This window comes from Salvelinus namaycush, chromosome 3 (genome assembly GCF_016432855.1).
Source record: "Salvelinus namaycush isolate Seneca chromosome 3, SaNama_1.0, whole genome shotgun sequence".
Lineage (NCBI taxonomy): Eukaryota > Metazoa > Chordata > Actinopteri > Salmoniformes > Salmonidae > Salvelinus > Salvelinus namaycush.
In genome coordinates, this window is record NC_052309.1 from 29729946 (window position 1) to 29751900 (window position 21955).

Genomic DNA, 21955 nt, shown 5'->3' on the forward strand with positions numbered 1-21955 from the left:
ACTTAAGATGAATGCACTAACTGTAAGTCGCTCTGGATAAGAGTGTCTGCTAAATGACTTAAATGTAAAATTAATTATATTAATTTAGGACAACCTCCTCTGGTTTCCTTCTCTCCCTCCCACCAGGAGGCAGCTTCCTGCACAGGAGTGCCAAGCTGTTCTTCCGCCGGCGCCGCCAGTGCAAAGACCCGGGGATGAGCCAGTCGCACAACGACCTGGTGTACTTGGAGCAGCCTGTGACGGTAGACCAGGAGAAACGCACGTCCACCTTCAGCCGGATGCTGAACCGCAAGCTGCTGCCCACGAGCAAGAGCACAGCCAACGGCTCCACCGCCACCCAAACAGTGACACCCGCTCCTACCCCGGGGGAGCAGCATGCAGCATGACCCCCCCCCCCTTCAGATAGGACTCCAACACCCTCTCCTTCCCCTCTAGGCCTCCAGCCCCCCTCTCCTTCCCCTCTAATAGTTCTCCAGCTCCCCACTCCACCACCCTCTCCTTCCCCTCCAATAGTTCCCCACCCCCCCACTCTACCACCCTCTGATAGTCCTCCACCCCCCCACTCCACCACCCTCTCCTTCCCCTCCGATAGTTCCCCACTCTACCACCCTCTGATAGTCTTCCAGCCCCCCACTCCACCACCTCTCTCCTTCCACTCTGATAGTCCTCCACCCCGCCACTCCACCACCCTCTCCTTCCCCTCCGATAGTCCTCCACCACCCTCTCCTTCCCCTCCGATAGTCCTCCACCACCCTCTTCTTCCCCTCCGATAGTACTCCACCACCCTCTCCTTCCCCTCCGATAGTCCTCCACCACCCTCTCCTTCCCCTCCGATAGTACTCCACCACCCTCTTCTTCCCCTCCGATAGTTCTCCACTCCCCACTCCGCCACCCTCTCCTTCCCCTCCGATAGTACTCCACCACCCTCTTCTTCCCCTCCGATAGTTCTCCACTCCACCACGCTCTCCTTCCCCTCCGATAGTTCTCCACTCCCCACTCCGCCACCCTCTCCTTCCCCTCCGATAGTACTCCACCACCCTCTCCTTCCCCTCCGATAGTCCTCCACCACCCTCTCCTTCCCCTCCGATAGTACTCCACCACCCTCTTCTTCCCCTCCGATAGTTCTCCACTCCCCACTCCGCCACCCTCTCCTTCCCCTCCGATAGTACTCCACCACCCTCTCCTTCCCCTCCGATAGTCCTCCACCACCCTCTCCTTCCCCTCCGATAGTACTCCACCACCCTCTTCTTCCCCTCCGATAGTTCTCCACTCCCCACTCCGCCACCCTCTCCTTCCCCTCCGATAGTACTCCACCACCCTCTTCTTCCCCTCCGATAGTTCTCCACTCCACCACGCTCTCCTTCCCCTCCGATAGTTCTCCACTCCCCACTCCGCCACCCTCTCCTTCCCCTCAGATAGTCCTCCATCCCCCCACGTTGCCTCCACCTCTACCACCTTGCACTGACTGAGAGACTCTACTTCGCGGTCCGTGAATCCTCCATTACTGGTTGGAAGGCAGTATGGAGGTAAAATATTATCTTTATCTCCCTCCCTTCTGCTCCTCCACCAACCTCACTTTTTTTTTGAGCAGAAATATTTGATATTCTTTTTGGGAAATGCTAATTTGAAATGTTTTTTTTCTTCACCTCCATGCCATTTCATGATAATTGTTTTGTAACATTCTTGAAACATATTCTGTATTTGTGGCCTTCTAAACCAGAAGAATAACTACTGGTGGCCAACCTGCACCCTCATCCTATTAGAGGGTAGTAACACAGATAGAACAATGAGACAGATATTTCACCGGATGTATAAATGTGAAGCATCTGGTTGGTGTTTCCACTCATTACCAAATATGGTTATGAGAGAAAGCCAAGTGGTCGTCAGCGGGAGAAGATGGAGTGAGATGGATTTTGGCCATCATTCTGCTAGTTTTCTCATTGATTAAACATTTGATGTCCATACAGTTTTCTGCTTCCATAACTAGAATTAGTAACAAACCGAGTGGACTGCACTTTGTAGACTTTACCCTTTGCCAAAGTTTTGAAAATGCCGTTGTTTTGGAGTGCAAAGGCGAATTGGGTTATTGCACACGCGCACTTCAGAGTAGGCGTTCCCTAACGGAAATATTAAAATAAATTCTATAAAGTGCCAATAAGATCTCACTAGCTCGTGCTTGGCTCTGCCCACCTCCTTGTTTGTTCTGCCCAGTATGATTAATTTGCTCCCATTGGAAACGACAGGCTCTGGTCTATCTTGGGTTAGTTAAAAAAATATTTGGTAGTGAGGTCAACCCTGACCTTTGACCTCTTAAAGGGTCCGATTGAAATGTGGCCCAAAGGGACCAAAGAAGGAGAGAAGAGTGGTGTTGACATGATTTGCACACATTGCTAGATACATTTTCTAGGTTTTACACTCAAGGTGTGATTTTTCAGCTTTTTAAGAGCAATTACTTGAACTGCTCTTGTGATAGAGATTATCTGTATAAATAGCAAGCAGTTTGTGTAGGCACTTTGTGATTGAGAGAGGAGTTTGTGTTGACAAAGGGAGACAGTTTGTTCCTCTGCAAGGCTGATACTAGTGGGAGATGATAAAGCCTAACATTTTAATTCAAGACATCTTATCAAAAGTAAATTCACATACAAACTTCAGAGCTACTGTGAAAATCTTATGCCAGACTAAACATTTCAGACATCAACAGTTATGGCAGTTCTGTGTAAATTATATATTTTGATGTCATTGGTTATCTCATACAGTTTTGTAAAGTCCAAAATTACAGTTGGTAATAAAGAATTGGGAATTTCCACCATAAACACTATTTCAAAACAGTGCAGTGACATCATGGAGAACATGAAAATTGCAATTTTCTGTTTGATATTAACATTTTAAAATATTTTTTTGCTTTGTATTATCACTTTTCTTTTAAATATTGCAGTGTTTTAAAATGAAGTGCAATTTGCTCTAGTCTTCCGACCTAAAGATTCCTTACACTACAACTGCCTGGGGTTGGTGAGGTGGAAAATGGAACCCCAATGACATCATGCTGAGAGAGGGAACGAACGTGACACTATCTCAAGGCATACTTGTTGCAGTGTTCACTAAAAACACAGTGGTCATTCACTCATGCGTTTCTGCTGTTTTTTGTTTTAAAAATGTAATGTAACATATCAGCGCTTTAAACATTGTCTAAACAGAAAGCATGATACATCTTTGGGAAATCTGAATGGTTTGACTGCTTTGGGATTTTATCTAGCTAATGATTGTACTTTTATTTAAGCAGGTAAATTAAATGAGTTGTTTTAAGATCAATTCCCTGCCAACTACTGTTTTTATTCTCATTGAATGAACCTACTGAGAGGACTGCTATACTCTGATGGACATGATGGCAGTACTCAACATGGACATGGTAGTCAGATGCCCTACTGTTTACAAGGCTTTTGAAGAGACTGGAGAACAGTTCTACCTGTGTAGTGACGACAAACTGTGTGTATTGGGATTACCTCTTGGAAATTGTCGATTTTTCAGGTATGACCAGTCTTCGAATGACTTGGGACTTGCTGTCCCAGGACGGCAGTAGCTGTGCTATCTATACCTATCATCTGGTGTTTTCGGAGGACTTGAGAATGTTGCTGAGTGGCATTAAAATGAGATAAAGAGGTGCCAATTGGATTTCCCCTCAACAACCCATATGAAAACATAATCAATGAGCTGTGTTTTTATGATATGCTTGGATGTCTGATTACACTGGGGTATCTGGTTGCTGAAAAAAAGGGTATGTCATTTGTGTTGATCTTGAACAACAGCATTAACTAAGTTCTCTGTCTGCTGCAGATACTGTATGGGGTATATGTGTCCATATTTTTTTTTTTACGGCCCTACTGTGAAGTATGAACGAGTGTCAAACGCCTCAGATCCTGTAACCGGTCACATATTTGAACAGTGGTGGGTCAAATATTGACGTAAGCTCCTGGAAGGGTTACCAATGAGCTGACTGCTCCTTGTTTCAGTAAATAAGGTCCCTTTTAGAGCCATCTTGCAGCGAGAGGTGTATGCCGAAACCCAAAGTCATCTTTAAACCTTGTTCAAACTTCAGAAAAGAATGTGGGGTGTTTTAAACATGCAAACTTGATTCTAAGCCTAATTGATGGCAACTGACAAGTGCAAGATTATGCATTTCAATAAGCAGTGGGCCTGTATATTATTAAACAGCTTCCTGACATTTTATATTGGCTCTGTGAAATGTACAGAACCTGGTTGCCTGCTAATATTTAATGGCAGTCAATGCCATGCAGGGATTATTACTAATTATTGACATATCAGGTTTAACATCTTGAGCAATAAATATTAACTGAATAACCACTCAAGTGTGCGGTTTTCTTTGAATCTCTGCGACAAAATGCTTATTGCCTTTCTCTGATTAATAGTGCTATATGTATTTTATGTTTGGAGGCCACACCTGTTTTAAGCAATTACATTTTAACGTAATGTAGACCTAGTGGATTCAAATATGTGCGTTAATTGTGTAAAGAAATCGAGTCATGAATTAGATATTTTGAAAACGTAGCTATGTTTTATTGGCAATCCATTGATAACTCGAGCGATTGAAGAAAACTACTATTCCCAAGCTGCACTTCACTGCATTTCCGGTCCTGCGCGGTTTCTTGGAGCGGATTGCAACCCGGAGTCAGGATTCAATAAATGTGTAGTCGTTTGGAAAACAGGTAACATGTTTATTTCTAACTTCTGCAGTTTGAACAAACAATAATTGTGCCACCGTGCAGAAATATATATTTTTAGTTTGCGAGGTGCACACGGAATCTCGCGGAGAGTCCAGTATAACGCCGTTCTGACATTGAAATTAACTGGCTCCAGATGGAGTTTGCGTCTCCATTCCATCCGCCATGCCGATTGTTCTTTGTTACATTTGCATGACTGCAGAAGACGGAGTAGGCTGAGATCGGAGTTAAAACCCGGCTAGAGTTTGGAATCTGTTAAAATCCTGGATCCCGTTCTACTGGATCGTCTTTATTAATATGTAGCTACTCCACTGCTGTATTGTGATTAGCGTGGAATGCACAGTGTAATTTTGCATACTGGAGAAGAATGGCCTTTGCTTTATTGAGGTCCCCATACATTTACCACACCGCTGTTTTTGACCAGAATATAGCTCCAGGTTGAGTTATCCACATTAGTCAAGAAGTGTAGGCCTCACATTTGCCACTATTTTGAACTGCTTCAGAGGATTGCACACATTCTTCAGTATTCATTAATTTGACGAACCCATTTGGCATTTCTTATTGTATTTATGTTACAACCACCAGTGGCAACAGAAATACATTGTATATGATCATGAAGTAATAATCTCTAAGTAATAATGTAGCTTGTAAATAAAGCGGCAACTCCATTCGTAACAATCTGAGGGATGGGCCTGGAGAAATGTAACCACTGAATTTCATTGAGCTATTAATGCAAGGCCTGACCATCCAATATATCAAAATAATACTATTAAGCATATATTGAGGCTATACAGTGTTGTTTATGCCCAACATTTACAATGTTTACAAACATTGGAGTAAAACAAACTTATATTTAGGGTACTGATGGAAAGTTACGCTAAACCAGGGAAGTCAAACTCATTCCATGGGGGGCCTAGTGTGGGGTTCAGGTTTTTCCTTTCAATTAAGACCAAGACAACCAGGTGAGGGGAGTTCATTTCAAATCAGTGACATTAATTAATTAATCAAGTCCAAGGATGGATCGAAAACTCCGCAGACACTCGGCCCTCCGTGGAATGAGTTTGACACGTGCACTGAACTAAAGTTATAGCCTTCAAGAATCAATGCGTATACATTATTAATTTAAAAGTCCAGAAATGGATGTATCAACTGCTGATATTCCCTTTAAACGTTATGATTTAGATAAAGCAAATCATACACAATTACACACGTTACGAAGATTAGTAACAACATCCCTTTCTTGAATGTGCAGATTGTCACGATGACGGAGCAACCAGATGAGTTTATCTGTGAGTATACTGAACTTCAATAACCTTGAAATGGCATCAGATTTTATTTGTCACACGCTTCATAAACAACAGGTGTAGACTTACTTGCAGGTTCTTGTCCAACAATGCAATATAAAGATAGATAAATAAATGTAATATTGAAATGGTGACAGAGGAATAAGTAAACGTGAATAACAATAAGAGTAAAAATATCATGGCTATATACAGGGGGTACCAGTACCACGTCAATGTGAAGGGGTACTAGGTAATTGAGGTAGTTATGGGCATAGTGCACATTGATTTACTATTGTATCTCTCCCTATGTGTGGTGTGTATTTAGCACTACACGCGCATGTGTGTATTTCACGTTGCATGCCTGTGCCTATTTAGACATCAGAGTATGTGGTATCTGATATGTGACTTTTTGATGGTACCCGTCAGGGTGTGAGGACTGTGGGCAGTATCATGACTCTGAGTGTCCAGAGCTGGGTCCAGTGGTGACTGTACAGGACTCATTCGTTCTCAGCAGAGCACGGTGAGTAAAAGTCCACCATGCAAGCTACCCAGTGAGAGGGTTACTTACACCGGTGTTGAGTGGGTTTCCAGTTTAGCTGGTAATCTTACAAATTGTGTATTTAAAGCAGCAAATCTTGAACCTGATATTGGAGTAACAGAAGTGGAGGAGGCTATGTAGTAATAGATGTTGTGTTGTTTGTCGTGGGTCAGGTCCTCTCTGCCGGAGAGTCTGGAGATCAGACAGGTACCAGATGGGAAGGAGGGAGTGTTTGTCCTCCAACGTCTGGTCAAGAGGACCAGGTTTGGTCCCTTCGAGGCTAGGAGAATATCCCACCTGGACAAAGAAGGCCTGTTCCCTCTGAAGGTGTGTTCTCAACTTAGACTGCTGTTATTATGGAGAAAGACGTTTGTGTTCTTTGCTGTGGTGTTAATATCCCCCTCTCTGTATTCTTTGGTTTTGTTTGTGACCTGGACAGATCTTCCAGAGAGATGGCCTGGTAGTCTGTTTTGACTCAGCCAATGAGGATGACTGTAATTGGATGATGCTGGTTCGGCCCGCCACTGACTATCAGCACCAGAACCTGACTGCTTACCAGCAGGACGATGAGGTCTACTTCAACACCTCACAGGTATCATATACCAACTCCCCCAAACAAAGCAACTGAGGACAGTTTTGGTCATTCTTTATTGGATATGTCCCCATATCCACACTAGCATACTATTTAGTGTCCATGGCCAATACATCACTACATACTAGGTGGGGAGCAAATGGGAGAGAGATCTCTTCCAGGAGACACAGATGGTTCCCTACTCTTTCATAAGGTAACCCTCTGTCTTTTCCCCAGGATGTGCTGCCAGGGTCTGAGCTGAGGGTTTGGTATGGGGCCTTCTATGCCAAGAAGATGGAGAGGACTATGCTGAAGGCCCCAGTCCATCCACCTCCAGCAGGTATGGAGCCCCACTGGCAGACTAGATTCAGCATTATTGTCCCCTGAGATTCAAACTGGTGTACTGTAGCTTGAACCCTTCTGTTAACGCAGATCAACTAAGGGTTCGATTGCTAGGCGCATAATCAATATGAAATATATGACCGTGTTGTCCTGTTTTTGTTCTTCCCTTATCTCTCAGTTGTGGATACTACCTCTACCATGCCAGAGGGGGCTTTGAATAAAGCTGGAGTGTCACAGGCCCTAGTGGTTGGAGAGAATGATGCAGGTGAGTTCACTCCCAGAGATGCCACATACTTTCTGGGCATACATCAACACCTTCTCATGAAACCACTGTTAGATGAAATACCTCTGCTGTCAACAAGTGAATAATGATCCCTTTCTGTTACAGTAACAGTTCAGCCACATTATTCAGCCCCTTAACATTTGAGAAATAACTACCCATATCATTCATATGAGTGATATGATCAGAATACATTTCAGAAATGAACAATGGCCACAGGGTTTCCTTCAGCTGGAGTGGACAGTAAGTATGTTTTAGAGAAACGGCCCTACATGCCCTATCTTGCCGGGTTGACCCGACCCATGCTTTGTGTCCAGTAGGCAAGGGCTGTGTTTATGGAGCCAGAGCTCCTGACCGTTGCGTGACCTCCACACCACCAAGACTAACCATAGAAAGACAGGCAAGGAGAAGTGGATGGTTTCATACTGTTATAATCAATCAATCAATCAAATGTATTTATAAAACCCTTCTTACATTAGCTGATGTCACAAAGTGCTGTAGTGAAACCCAGCCTAAAACCACAAACAGCAAGCAATGCAGATGTAGAAGCACTGTGGCTAGGAAAAACTCCCTAGAAAGGCCAGAACCTACGAAGAAACCTAGAGAGAAACCAGGCTCTGAAGGGTGGCTAGTCCTCTTCTGGCTGTGGCGGGTGGAGATTATAACAGTACATGGCCAAGATGTTCATAGATGACCAGGAGGGTCAAATAATAATAATCACAGTGGTTGTCGAGGGTGCAACAGGTCAGCACCTCAGGAGTAAATGGCAGTTGGCTTTTCATAGCCGATCATTGAGAGTATCTCTACCGCTCCTGCTGTCTCTAGAGAGTTGAAAACAGCAGGTCTGTGACATGTAGCACGTCCGGTGAACAGGTCAGGGTTCCATGGCCACAGGCAGAACAGTTGAAACTGGAGCCAGAAAACAAAGATCCTCGTCATGAACACTAGCACTTGCCGTACATAGAAGGTAGGCATGATGGTTGAGGGCTTCAGAGCTGGCTGAAGACAGGCAGCTGAATTGCTCGTATTAATCAGGACAGTAGTGAAGAGGACGAGGTGCTCTTCTGTATTTACATGAAAAGCTTAATTTCCCCATCCTTCCACCTGTCTTCTTCCCAGACCACCTCCTGAGCCACCTGCAGGAAGTGAAAGATGTAGCCCCGCCCCCTGACGACCAGTCCCAGCAGCAGGAAGAAGCACAACTGGTAACCACTGACGACGGCCTCAGTGCTGAACCCATCCCTGCTCCTCCTCTGCCAGCTCCCAAAAGAAGGCTGGGCAGGCCGGGGAAGAGGGCCAAAGGAGGACGGAAACCTAGCACTGCAACTATAGCAGCAAAGAAAAAAAGTGAGACAGATTCCACCTCTTATGTTGTTAAATTGTTGACTACCCCATCACATGCACTGTTCTGTTTCCACCACATTCTCTCCTAAAATGTGAATTTTATTCATACCTTCCTGCTTCTAGTTGCAGCCTTTTTGGGGCCAGCAGAGAAAGCCCTCAACACCGTCCCTGCAGACGGAGGAGAGGCCATGCTGGATGGCAATGACCTGGAGATCGGCCCTGACGGGGTGGCTGTCACCATGCCTAGGGTGACCCGCACCCTGCTCTCAGCTGGGATGTAAGGATCAACACCCTCTCCACTATGTCATGATTGACTGAGCCAAAATAAATGCCTCTTAGTCGAGTCATTTTCCATTGCTATCCTTCAACTGCAGTTCACCTTTATATTGCATGCTTTATTTACAGTACACATATTTCCTTTTGAAGTACAATTATCAATCAATCAGTTCTTCCATAGACTTGGAAAGATACCAGGCATGCTCTCACTCTGTTCTGTCCCTCTCCTCTCTCATACTCCCTCCACTCTCTCTTGTCCTTGTTCCCTCTTCCTCAGGCCTGGGTCGAGGAAGAGGTTCCTGAGGCAGGGGGGAGACCATAAGAGGCTGTACAAGTGCACCCTCTGCAACAAGGTCTTCCAGAACAGCAGCAACCTCAACAGACACATCCGCTCCCACGGTAATGCTCTCCTCTCCCCCCTCTGTTTTTTGTCCCCTTCTTTTTTTTGTGGCAGTCTTACTGAATTGTTCCGAACACCACTCTCCAGAGAAAAGAGATGGATTATGTGGAGATCAGTGTTTACTAATCATATCATACAAGTGGATATGTTTTATTTGTCTGTGCTCTCTTTAGGTGATAAGCTCTTTAAATGTGATGAATGTGACAAGATGTTCAGCCGCAAGGAGAGCTTGAAGCAGCACATCTCATACAAGCACAGCAAAAACGAGGTAGGCGCACCTAGATCAATGCTCAACATTTTGGCCTTTACAGCTTTTGCCCAGGATAGTCACTGTTTGTGTTGCAGTGGCTAGCTCTTTGATTCACTATACATTGTGTGTGTCCCCGTCGCTCCCTCAGCCCGATGTGGAGTACAGATACAAATGTAACACATGCGACAAAGCCTTCCGTCTGGAGAATGCATTAGAGTTCCACAACTGTAGAACAGGTAAGTGCAGCATGAATTAAAAAACATAATTTATTTGCAGACCATTGCTATCGATGACTTTGACACAGTATCCCATCCATTATTTATTTCATTGAATGACTAGTCATATTGTTTGTTATTGTTCCTGTGGTGGCAGATGACAAGACGTTCCAGTGTGAGATCTGCTCCAGGTTCTTCTCCACCAACAGTAACCTGTCTAAGCACAAGAAGAAGCACGGAGAGAAGCTGTACGCCTGTGAGATCTGCAGCAAGATGTTCTACCGCAAGGATGTTATGCAGGACCACCAGAAGAGACATACTGTGGGTCAGTACTGGTGGAGGGACCAGGGGGACATGATCCATCTTTATTGATGACTATTTTGGTGATACTCCCCGCTGGGCACATGTCAGTTCAACATCTAGTTTTGATTTAAATGTGGTTGTTGACAACTAATGTGAATTCAACGGGAGATAAACAAAACATTTCACCATGTCATTGGATTAAGGTTAAAAGTTAGGTGAAAAAAAGATGAAATTACATTGACTTTTTGCTAATCCAATCAGTCATCACATAGATTTTGTTGTTGAAATGACGTGGAAATAACGTTGATTAAATGTTTTTGCCCGGTGGGTCTCTAAGTTTGAAGTATGTTATAGTATATGATCTACTTGATTAGTTTATATCAACAGAGCAGAGCTTGCAACTTTTACAAGTGCATGGCTCATGATCCTGAAATGTGTTCTATCCCAAAGCATCAATCAGCCTTCTCTCTGAGCTCAGCTGTACTGTTATTGTATGTCTCAGCAAACCCAAAGCACCTGAAGAGGGAAGAGCTGGAGGCCAATGGGGAGGAAGGGACCAAATACAGAAAGGAGCCTTCAGCATGTCCTATCTGTGGCAAGGTGCTGTGACGCGGATACCTGAAAATATACTTATTTTGGCATTGGATCAAATGAGTCAAAATAAAAAGAAGACTTGAAATAAGATATTTACCCTGACTGTGTGTGTCCAGGTGTTTTCCTGCAGGAGCAACATGAACAAGCATCTGCTGACTCACGGGGATAAGAAGTACACCTGTGAGATCTGCGGACGCAAGTTCTTCAGAGTGGACGTCCTGAGGGACCATATTCACGTTCACTTTAAGGTGAGAGAGATTATGTGGATGTTGCAGTCAAACGTTTAGTTCATGCTTCTTTTGAACTCCAACATAACCACACATTTCATTCACACTCAAACATGAAAGATAAATAAAGAGATTGACACTAGGTCCATAGTGGTGTCATTGCTCAACTTCCTGTGTGTGTTCTCCAGGACATAGCCCTGATGGACGAGCAGGAGAGGGAGGAGTTCATCAGGAAGATTGGCATCTCAGTGGACAGCAGCGACGACACTGATGAGGAGGACGAAGACTACGGACAAGAGACCCACAAGTACAGCTGCAAGAAGTGTCAGGTCAGTCACACACCTCTCACACATGCCTACATCCCGACACACATTCTGTCACGCAAACACACTCGCACCACGGTGGTGGTTAAACAAGCACACTCGCACTCTCCATGGCCTCTGTTCCAATCTACTGTCTTTGTGTTTTAGGTGACGTTCTTCAAGGGCAGAGACTACCTGAAGCACATTATGGACCTGCACAAAGAGAGGGGTTATGGCTGCATCATCTGTAACCGGCGCTTCGCTCTGAAAGCGACCTACAACGCCCACCTGGTCATCCACAGAGAACAGCTCCCAGACCCTGCAGTGCAGAGGTATGAGGGACAGGGGACATATGAGGGACAGGGGACATATGAGGGACAGGGGACATATGAGGGACAGGGGACATATGAGGGACAGGGGACATATGAGGGACAGGGGACATATGAGGGACAGGGGACATATGAGGGACAGGGGACATATGAGGGACAGGGGACATATGAGGGACAGGGGACATATGAGGGACAGGGGACAGGTGGAGAGACAAGAGGACCAGGACACAGAGATATAGGACATACAACAGTTGTACACTCTCCTTCTTGGCTCGTTACTAGCACCCAGACAATAATCCTGTCTGTTACACTTTTCATTTTGCTCCTAAGGTACATCCACCCCTGTGAAATGTGTGGCCGAATCTTCAACAGCATCGGCAACCTGGAGAGACACAAGGTCATTCACACAGGTATGAACCTCACCCTTCATCTCTAACAATATACTTTCTGGATACTGGACCACATTACATTTTGTTCTTTAGCACACATTAATCATATTTTGGCACTATGATAGCCACCCAATATTTGTCTTGAAGGCGTGATAAAGAATATCTGATTTTATGGGCTTATTCAACTTTGTTTTTTGATTGCTGTCTCTTCTGTAATGTGGTTCTCCCAGGGGTGAAGAGCCACGGATGTGACCAGTGTGGGAAGTCGTTTGCCAGGAAGGACATGCTAAAGGAACACCTGAGGGTCCATGACAATGTCAGAGACTTCCTATGTGCTGAGTGTGGGAAAGGTGAGGCTGTCACCATGACAACTGTCTTTGTCAAATAATTAGGGGTACAGACGTTTGCATAATAGACTAGAAATTGAGACCAAATTGACCCACATTGGTGGTGGCTTTTCCAATTGCTGTTTTTGCCTTTACCAAGCAACTTACCATGAACGGTAATAGCAAGAAATATGTGGCTCTATGAATTGGGAAAATGTTCTGATCAAAGCATGCATGGACTTTTTTTGGTAAAAGCATCCACAGGGGGTAAGAAACTTAAGCCAATGTGTTTTCTGCAGGGATGAAGACCAAGCATGCGCTGAGGCACCATATGAAGCTGCATAAGGGCATCAAAGAGTACGAGTGTAAGGAGTGCAACCGCAAGTTTGCCCAGAAGGTCAACATGCTGAAACACTACAAGAGACACACGGGTAAGATGGACCCATCAACAACTATACAAAACAACCCAGAGGCAGTGGGGGGGGGGGAAGGCCACTTTCATTTATAAACATGGGTTGGGCATTGTAAGCTAACATGTATGGCTGAAGATTTGTCATATCTTACAGATTCAACAAAGCTAATGAGGCATGTAAGGTACAAAGGGCTATTTGGTTAAGTCTTACACTGATGTACCATTTCTACTCCTGCAGGAATAAAGGACTTCATGTGTGAGTTGTGTGGGAAGACCTTCAGTGAGAGGAACACCATGGAGACACACAAGCTCATTCACACAGGCAAGTTCCTGGATGAATACTCGTCGTTTCCAATTGTGTGTTTTCGGTTTGGACAACTCCACGAATACCTTCTGTTTGAGAAGCGTTATTAGATTTCTCTCTTGTCTCGCTCCCCAGTGGGGAAGACGTGGTCGTGTGCGGTGTGTGATAAGAAGTATGTGACAGAATACATGCTCCAGAAGCATGTGCAGCTGACGCATGAGAAGGTGGAGGCCCAGAGCTGTCACATGTGTGGCACCAAGGTGTCCACCCGAGCCTCCATGAACCGCCACATGAGGCGCAAACACCCTGAGGTGAGCTGGGACAGTAGGGTTTAAACCATAGACACCCCGAGGTGAGCTGGGACAGTAGGGTTTAAACCATAGACACCCTGAGGTGAGCTGGGACAGTAGGGTTTAAACCATAGACACCCTGAGGTGAGCTGGGACAGTAGGGTTTAAACCATAGACACCCTGAGGTGAGCTGGGACAGTAGGGGTTAAACCATAGACACCCTGAGGTGAGCTGGGACAGTAGGGGTTAAACCATAGACACCCTGAGGTGAGCTGGGACAGTAGGGGTTAAACCATAGACGCCCCAAGGTGAGCTGGGACAGTAGGGGTTAAACCATAGACACCCTGAGGTGAGCTGGGACAGTAGGGTTTAAACCATAGACACCCCAAGGTGAGCTGGGACAGTAGGGTTTAAACCATAGACACCCCAAGGTGAGCTGGGACAGTAGGGTTTAAACCATAGACGCACCAAGGTGAGCTGGGACAGTAGGGTTTAAACCATAGACACCCCAAGGTGAGCTGGGACAGTAGGGTTTAAACCATAGACACCCCAAGGTGAGCTGGGACAGTAGGGTTTAAACCATAGACACCCCAAGGTGAGCTGGGACAGTAGGGTTTAAACCATAGACACCCCAAGGTGAGCTGGGACAGTAGGGTTTAAACCATAGACACCCCAAGGTGAGCTGGGACAGTAGGGGTTAAACCATAGACACCCCAAGGTGAGCTGGGACAGTAGGGGTTAAACCATAGACGCACCAAGGTGAGCTGGGACAGTAGGGTTTAAACCATAGACACCCCAAGGTGAGCTGGGACAGTAGGGGTTAAACCATAGACGCACCAAGGTGAGCTGGGACAGTAGGGTTTAAACCATAGACACCCCAAGGTGAGCTGGGACAGTAGGGGTTAAACCATAGACACCCCAAGGTGAGCTGGGACAGTAGGGGTTAAACCATAGACGCACCAAGGTGAGCTGGGACAGTAGGGTTTAAACCATAGACGCCCCAAGGTGAGCTGGGACAGTAGGGTTTAAACCATAGACGCCCCAAGGTGAGCTGGGACAGTAGGGGTTAAACCATAGACGCCCCAAGGTGAGCTGGGACAGTAGGGGTTAAACCATAGACGCCCCAAGGTGAGCTGGGACAGTAGGGGTTAAACCATAGACGCCCCAAGGTGAGCTGGGACAGTAGGGGTTAAACCATAGACACACCAAGGTGAGCTGGGACAGTATATGCATGAGATCTACCACATCTTGAATGGAATTCTTAGTGTCAGCTGAAACTGACATTTTCTGTTATGTTTTCCAGACCAGGCCCAGCTCTCCTTTAAACATAATTTCCTATCCCACCTGTCATTGATAGTGACGTCTCAGCTTTATTTAAACTTGTGCTCTCTCCTACCCCAGGTGGTCACTGTGAGAATAGATGAGTTTGACGAGCTCCAAGAAGACTCAACAATCGATGAGTCAAGCATCAGCATTGTGCAGGTAGGAAGTGCCATACAATGCCTATGGTGGTGAGCTAACTACAGTATATGCAGAGATGGAACTATTTTAATACTCTTGGTTCTCATACCACCCTCACAGCCCACTCTAACCCTGGAGAAGGAGGCTCTTTCTGGGGAGAGGCCCCAGCGGACCACACGGCTGCCCAGGAAGAAGCAGAAACAGCTGGAGGAGCCGGAGCTGTCGGACTCTGACGGGTATGCTGACTTCACAGGCAAAGGAGTACAGTACACCACCACCATAGTGGGAGATGAGACCAGCTCTGCTGTGCAGAGTATACAGCAGGTGGGTGGGTCATGTATTTGTCAGATCATCTATGTTAGCAATTATATTAGGTTAGAGATTCTATTTATTGCAGTTGGGTTTTTAAAGGTCCAATATAGCTGTTTTTATCTCAATATCAAATCATTTCTGGGTAACAATTAAGTACCTTATTGTTTTAAATTAAAATGTTAAATGAAATGGCTTCTTAGCAAATAGCAATTTCTAAAGCAATTTTGCTAGGACTGTCTGGGAGGGGTTTGACTAGAGGGGAAAACTGAAAATGAACTGTTATTGGCAGAGGTTTGGAACTCTCTTATTGGTCTAATTTTCTGCATCGAAGTGCATGGTGATGTCCCCATGGAAGTGCATGGTGATGTCCCCATGGAAGTGCATGGTGATGTCCCCATGGAAGTGCATGGTGATGTCCCCATGGAAGTGCATGGTGATGTCCCCATGGAAGTGCATGGTGATGTCCCCATGGAAGTGCATGGTGATGTCCCCATGGAAGTGCATGGTGAAATTTCAGTCTTTTCAAACAGCTCTTATGCTAAAAGGGATTTATCATTTTCACAGTATTATTCCAACCTTGTGTGGAAATAAACATTAGGATCACCTTCCTAATATTGAGTTGCACCCCCTTTTGCCCTCAGAACAGCCTCAATTCGTCAGTGCATGGACTACAAGGTGTCTAAAGCATTCCACAGGGATGCTGGCCTATGTTGACTCCAATGCTTCCCACAGTTGTCAAGTTGGCTGGATGTCCTTTGGGTGGGGGACCATTGTTGTTACACACAGGAAACTGTTTAGCGTGAACCCAACAGCGTTGCAGTTCTTGACAAACTCAAACCGGTTCGCAGCAAATCTCTCCCCCCTACAGAGGGGAGGGCAGACCTAAATACTCTTGCCTTATCTGTTTGTTGTTTCATCCTTCTGTGCCCGGTGCCAAAGCATTACATCAAGGCTGAGACCTTGGGGTTGAATAGACTATACATTTTAAACATCTTAAAGCCATGGGTGTTAAGCGATTATTCCATTTTTTTAATGGCTCAAGGGCATAGATACCAGTAAGCCAGACATAGTTTATAGTGACCTCTGACATTAGAGAGGGCACCTAAAAGACAAATACCAATAAGCAAACTGCATTCTTAAGAACACACACCTCATACACAAGCAGACTCCTGTACTTATCTATACACTCAAACACATGCGTACGCCTATAGTCACTCTCACACACACAGCCAACGCTGCTGTCTCATCTATATACAGTGCCTTTGGAAAGTTTGACCCCTTGACTCTTTCCACATTTTGTTACGTTACAGCCTTATTCTAAAATTGATTTTAAAAAAGCAATCTACATACAATACCCAGAAATACCTTATTTAAATAAGTATTCAGACCCATAGCTATGAGACATGAAATTGAGCTCCAGTGAATCCTGATCATCCTATTGATCACCTGTGGTAAATTCAATTGATTGCACATGATTTTGGAATGGCACACATATAAGGTCCCACTGTTGACAGTGCATGTGTTGACAGTGCATGTCAGAGCAAAAACCAAGCCAAGTCCGCAGAGCTCGCAGACAGGATTGTGTCGAGGCACAGATCTGGGGATGGGTACCAAAAAGATAATGCAGCATTGAAGGTCCCCAAGAACACAGTGGCCTCCATCATTCCTAAATGGAAGCAGTTTGGAACCACCAAGATCTGGCCGCCCGACCAAACTGCGCAATCTGGGGAGAAGGGCCTTGGTCAGGGAGATGACCAAGAACCCGATGTTCACTCACTCTAACAGAGCTCTATACACTCCTCAGTAAAAGGTACATGACAGCCCGCTTGGCGTTTGCCAAAAGGCAGCTAAAGGACTCTGACCATGAGAAACAAGATTCTCTGGTCTGATAACCAAGATTCAACTCTTTGGCCAGAATGCCAAGCATCACGTCTGGAGGAAACCTGGCACCATCCCTACGGTGAAGCATCATGCTGTTGGGGTATCTTTCAGCGGCAGGGACTGAGAGACTAGTCAGGATCGCAAAAAAGATGAACGGGAGCAAAGTACAGAGATCCTTGATGAACACCTGCTCCAGAGTGCTCAGGACCTCAGACTGGGGCGAAGGTTCACCTTCCAACATGACAACAACCCTAAGCACACAGCCAAGACAACACAGGAGTGGCTTCGGGACAAGTCTCTGAATGTCCTTGAGTGGCCCATCCAGAGCCCGGACTTGAACCCAATCGAACATGTCTGGAGAGACCTTCTCATCCAACCTGACAGAGCTTGAGAGGATCTGCAGAGAAGAATGGGAGAAACTGCCCAAATACAGGTGTGCCAAGCTTGTAGTGTCATACCCAAGAAGACTCAAGGCTGTAATTGCTGCCAAAGTTGCTTCAACAAAGTACTGAGTAAAGGGTCTGAACTTACGTAAATGTGATTTGAAATTTTGTGTAAATTAGAAAAAAATGTTTTTGCTTTGTCATTATGGGGTGTTGTGTGTAGATTGAAGGGTATTTATTTAAAAAATAAAATAAATAAAAATAGAATAAGGCTAACCTAACAAAGTGGAAAAAGTCAAGCGGTCTGAATGCTTTCCGAAAACACTTCCTGTTTCCTTTATGCAGTTTTTCCCACTAATTATATACTGTATTCTGCAAATTGCTCATTTTAATATCTACTACTGTTATACAGGCCGCTTATTTATATACTGGATTCTTTACGAGTATATTTGTACACTGTAATATACAGTGTACAAAACATTAGGAACACCCTCGTATTTGAGTTGCACCCCCTTTTGCCCTTAGAACAGCCTCAATTTGTCAGGGCATGGACGACAAGGTGTTGAAAGTGTTTCACAGGGATGCTTCCCACAGTTGTCAAGTTGACTAGATGTCTTTTGGGTGGTAGACCATTCTTGATACACTCACACAGGAAACTGTTAAGCATGAAAAACCCAGGAGTGTTTCAGTTTTCACACTCAAACCAGTGCGCCTGGCACCTACTACCATACCCTGTTCAAAGGCACTTACATCTTTGGTCTTAACCATTCGCCCTCTGAAGGACACACACACACACACACAATCCATGTCTCAATTGTCTCAAGGCTTAATATTCCTTTAACCTGTCTCCTCCCCTTCATCTACACTGATTGAAGTGGATTTAACAGGTGACATCAATAAGGGATCATATACTGACCAGGTGAAAGCTATGTCATGGGAAGAGCAGTGTTCCTTATGTTTTGTACACTCAGTGTATAAAACACAGGACAATCATGTTTTTGACTGCACCCGGCCTTAAAGTTTTCCATATTGTCCACAACATTGTTTGTGTGATTCTATCATACTGTTAGTAGTGTATGATCTGACCCATTGTGGATGGTGCTGTTGTTGTAGGTGGTGGTGCTGGCCGACCCCAACGTGTCATCCGCCTCCTCCCCCAACAGCTCAGTAGGGCTGACCAACATCACAGTGACCCCCATCACCACCCATGCCCCTGCCCAGTTCACCAGCCTGCAGCCTGTAGCCGTGGGCCACCTGACAGCCAGCGACCACCGGCCCCTTACTCTGGACAGCTCCATCCTCACTGTCACCTTCGACACGGTCAGCGGCTCCGCCATGCTCCACAACCGGCCCGCCGAGCTCACGACCGAGACGGTGGGGCCTGGCGGTGCCAGTACTGGGCCACAGTCGGTCGCCCACTTTATCAACCTTACCACCTTCGTCAACCCAATGGGCCACCCCCTGGAGGCCCCCACCCTGGCCTGGAGGCCTGTCACGCAGGCTGAGGGGGTCCAGGTCACCCCTGTAGCAGAGGGGGCTCCAGGTGACACCCAGGAATCTGAGACCCAGACCTCAGAGCAGGCTAGACAAGCCCAGGCAGCACAGCAACAGCAGGCCAACACAACACAGCAGATGTTCAGCTACTAGACTGAAGAGGGGAGGTGCTGGTCACCTCAGTCCTGGTGAAGGACAGTGGATAGACTAGACACATGGAAGGCCTGTGTGGACTAGAGGCCTTGAATGCTCTCACCCAAATGCCTATGTTATATTCCCCAAAATACACCTCTTGAATAAGAACATTGATGGAGGATGATAGCATTTACATGAACCAAGAGCTACTTTCTCTTGAGTCAACGTGAGTTGTTTGTCAAAAACCCCACAGAGGAAGCTGTTGAACTGTATAGTTTACAGAGATGCATGTACAGTTAAAAAGAATGAAATGATTTGGGTGCATTGTTTCTTAGGTCAAACTGTGTAGTTTTGACCAATCAACAGATCAATGTAATAGTTATAATATAAACCTAAGCAAGAAATTGAATATTCTATTTTGTGAATTTAAACATGCACGTCTCGCAATATTTGCATATTTTCACTGCAGAATTATTTAGGTTATGGAGATGCAAAAAAGTATTTTTTTTTAAATTCTCATTGGGGGTTAAATTATTAAATAATTTGGGCACACGGCTTTGAATGCCTTGTACAAGAGGTTAATAGAAGACAATTAGAATCGTTTTATTTTATTTTTTATGAGTAGATCACGAGTGTAAAGCAGCCAAGACACAGCATTTAACCAGTAGAGAGAACCATATTTTATTTTTGAATGTCTGAAAGCATTGAAACTTAAAACCATTGAGCAATTGTCAAAAATACTGGAAGCTTTTTTTATTGTCATTGTTTTTCAATTAAATTTCACAAATGAAATGTTTTTAGCCCATTTTTCTGTTTCTGTCTAAATATCAATGTTTAAATCGAGTAGTACATTTGTGAATATGGTACAAGCTTGTTTTCTAGCGTTATGATTTAACCAACTGGGAAACTCGGCTGGCATTGTAATCAGTGGTGTGTGTCAAGTCTTTTTACATTTAGCAGACGCCCTTATCCAGAGCAATTAGCGTTAAGTGCCTTGCTCAAGGGCACAGACTGATGTTTCATCTAGTCTGCTCGAACCAGAGACCATTCGGTTATTGACCCAATGCGCTTAACCACTAGACTATGAACCGCCCACCTGTTGTACACCTGTCGCTTACCCGCAGTCAGAACCTGGACCGACCAGAAGGGGGAGCTATCTTCACAAATATGATTTATCTGAGAGCTCCTACATAAAATGAGTTACATGTGCATTAGATTATGCAGAGACATTCTGTCTAGGAAAGGTGTTTTGAAGGACTGCAAAATAGACCGTTGGTCTTTCGTATGTATGGTTCTTGCTATTGTCTCCTTCCATGGTCGGGCCAAGGTATGTCGACACCCTCAAGAAGGATTAACTAGATGGACCATCGCCTCCAAAGACCCTCATTCTCAGGGTTGACACCTTCAACTGTTAATGTCCCTATGTGATGTGTCTCTGTTCTCTATTAGCCCCAAGCATTAAACAATGTCTCTGGTGATGTGCATCACTATGGTGTGAAGTAGGCTGCTTCAAACTGCTAAGCTCTCATTGTTTCCCACTATTTACACCTCTTGTATGTTAATAGAAATCAGGATAAGTGTTCTGTAGTTCGAGGGGGTCTGTGGAAGTGCAGGTTGAGGGTTTCTATTGTAATTTACTATTGGCACTAATTTTGCTGATGAACTTATTTGAGGAAAAATGTACTTACAAAGATTGTGGTTGCCTCACCTAGCTATTTTAAGATGAATGCACTGATTGCACGTTGCTCTGGATAAGAGCGTCTGACAAATGCATTGCAAGAAATCTGATGTTTTGTGGATATCCCTCTGAATATATAAACCAAGACAATTACATTTTTGAACCCAGTCATTATAAATTGTACTTAATTCATGGACAAGCTACTATAAACTAAATGATTTTCAGTGGTGTAAAGTACTTAAGTAAAAAGACTAAAGTACTACTTAAGTTGTTTTTTGTCTGTCTGTACTTTACTATTCATATTTTTGTCAACTTTTACTTCACTACATTCCTGAAGAAAATAATGTACTTTTTACTCTAAACATTTTCCCTGAAAGTATTTGTTACATTGAGTGCTTCGCAGGACAGTAAAATGGTCCAATTCACGCGCTTATCAAGAGAACATCCCTGGTCATCCCTACTGCCTCTGATCTGACGGACTCACTAAACACACATGCTTCGTTTGTAAGTTATGTCTGAGTGTTGGAGTGTGCTCCTGGCTATCCGTAAAGAAAATGTCTCCTTCTAGTTTGATTAAATATAAGGAATTTGAAATTATTTGTACTTTTACTTTTGATACCTAAGTACATTTAAGCAATTACATTTTACTTTTGATACTTAAGTATATTCAAAACCAAATACTTTTAGACTTTCTCAAGTAGAATTTCATTGGCTGACTTCCACTTTTACTTGAGTCATTTTCTATTAAGTTAGCTTTAATAAAAAAGTATGGCAATTACACCACTAGTACTTTGAGAAACAAGTCTTCTCTACTTAGTTATTGCTCATGTTTGATATGTATGATACCTGCTGAGTCACTGACATGTCTCACACTCAGTGTGAACGGGAAAGGAATCGGGC

At 44.7% G+C, this 21955-nt stretch overlaps 2 protein-coding genes across 3 annotated transcripts in view; both read left to right on the top strand.

Moving 5' to 3' along the window:
- LOC120045191 (C2 domain-containing protein 2-like) overlaps nucleotides 1–4359 on the top strand; it is a 26775-nt gene extending 22416 nt beyond the window's left edge. For both annotated transcript variants that reach the window (XM_038990155.1, XM_038990156.1), the window contains exon 13: nucleotides 127–4359. In XM_038990155.1, coding sequence (XP_038846083.1) covers nucleotides 127–386 — 260 coding nt within the window. In that variant the 3' untranslated portion in view covers nucleotides 387–4359. The remainder of the gene's footprint in view (nucleotides 1–126) is intronic.
- Nucleotides 4360–4666: 307 nt separating this feature from the next.
- Nucleotides 4667–21279, top strand: prdm15 (PR domain containing 15). Its single transcript, XM_038988421.1, has 25 exons — nucleotides 4667–4721; nucleotides 5989–6025; nucleotides 6446–6539; nucleotides 6731–6884; nucleotides 6997–7149; nucleotides 7366–7468; nucleotides 7649–7735; nucleotides 8870–9097; nucleotides 9218–9371; nucleotides 9648–9769; nucleotides 9944–10038; nucleotides 10169–10256; nucleotides 10393–10560; nucleotides 11041–11138; nucleotides 11249–11380; nucleotides 11548–11688; nucleotides 11830–11993; nucleotides 12321–12400; nucleotides 12610–12729; nucleotides 13005–13136; nucleotides 13356–13439; nucleotides 13557–13732; nucleotides 15113–15193; nucleotides 15293–15496; nucleotides 18862–21279. The coding sequence occupies exons 2-25, from the start codon at nucleotides 5998–6000 to the stop codon at nucleotides 19393–19395; spliced, it is 3420 nt and encodes a 1139-aa protein (XP_038844349.1). The 5' UTR covers nucleotides 4667–4721; nucleotides 5989–5997; the 3' UTR covers nucleotides 19396–21279.
- Nucleotides 21280–21955: the final 676 nt, after the last annotated feature.

Coding starts and splice junctions, on each gene's coding strand:
- prdm15 (XM_038988421.1), top strand. CDS start 5,998: ATGACGGAGCAACCAGATGAGTTTATCT. Junction 11,139..11,248: donor CATGTCCTATCTGTGGCAAG/GTGCTGTGACGC, acceptor GTGTGTGTCCAG/GTGTTTTCCTGCAGGAGCAA. Junction 12,401..12,609: donor ACACAAGGTCATTCACACAG/GTATGAACCTCA, acceptor TGGTTCTCCCAG/GGGTGAAGAGCCACGGATGT.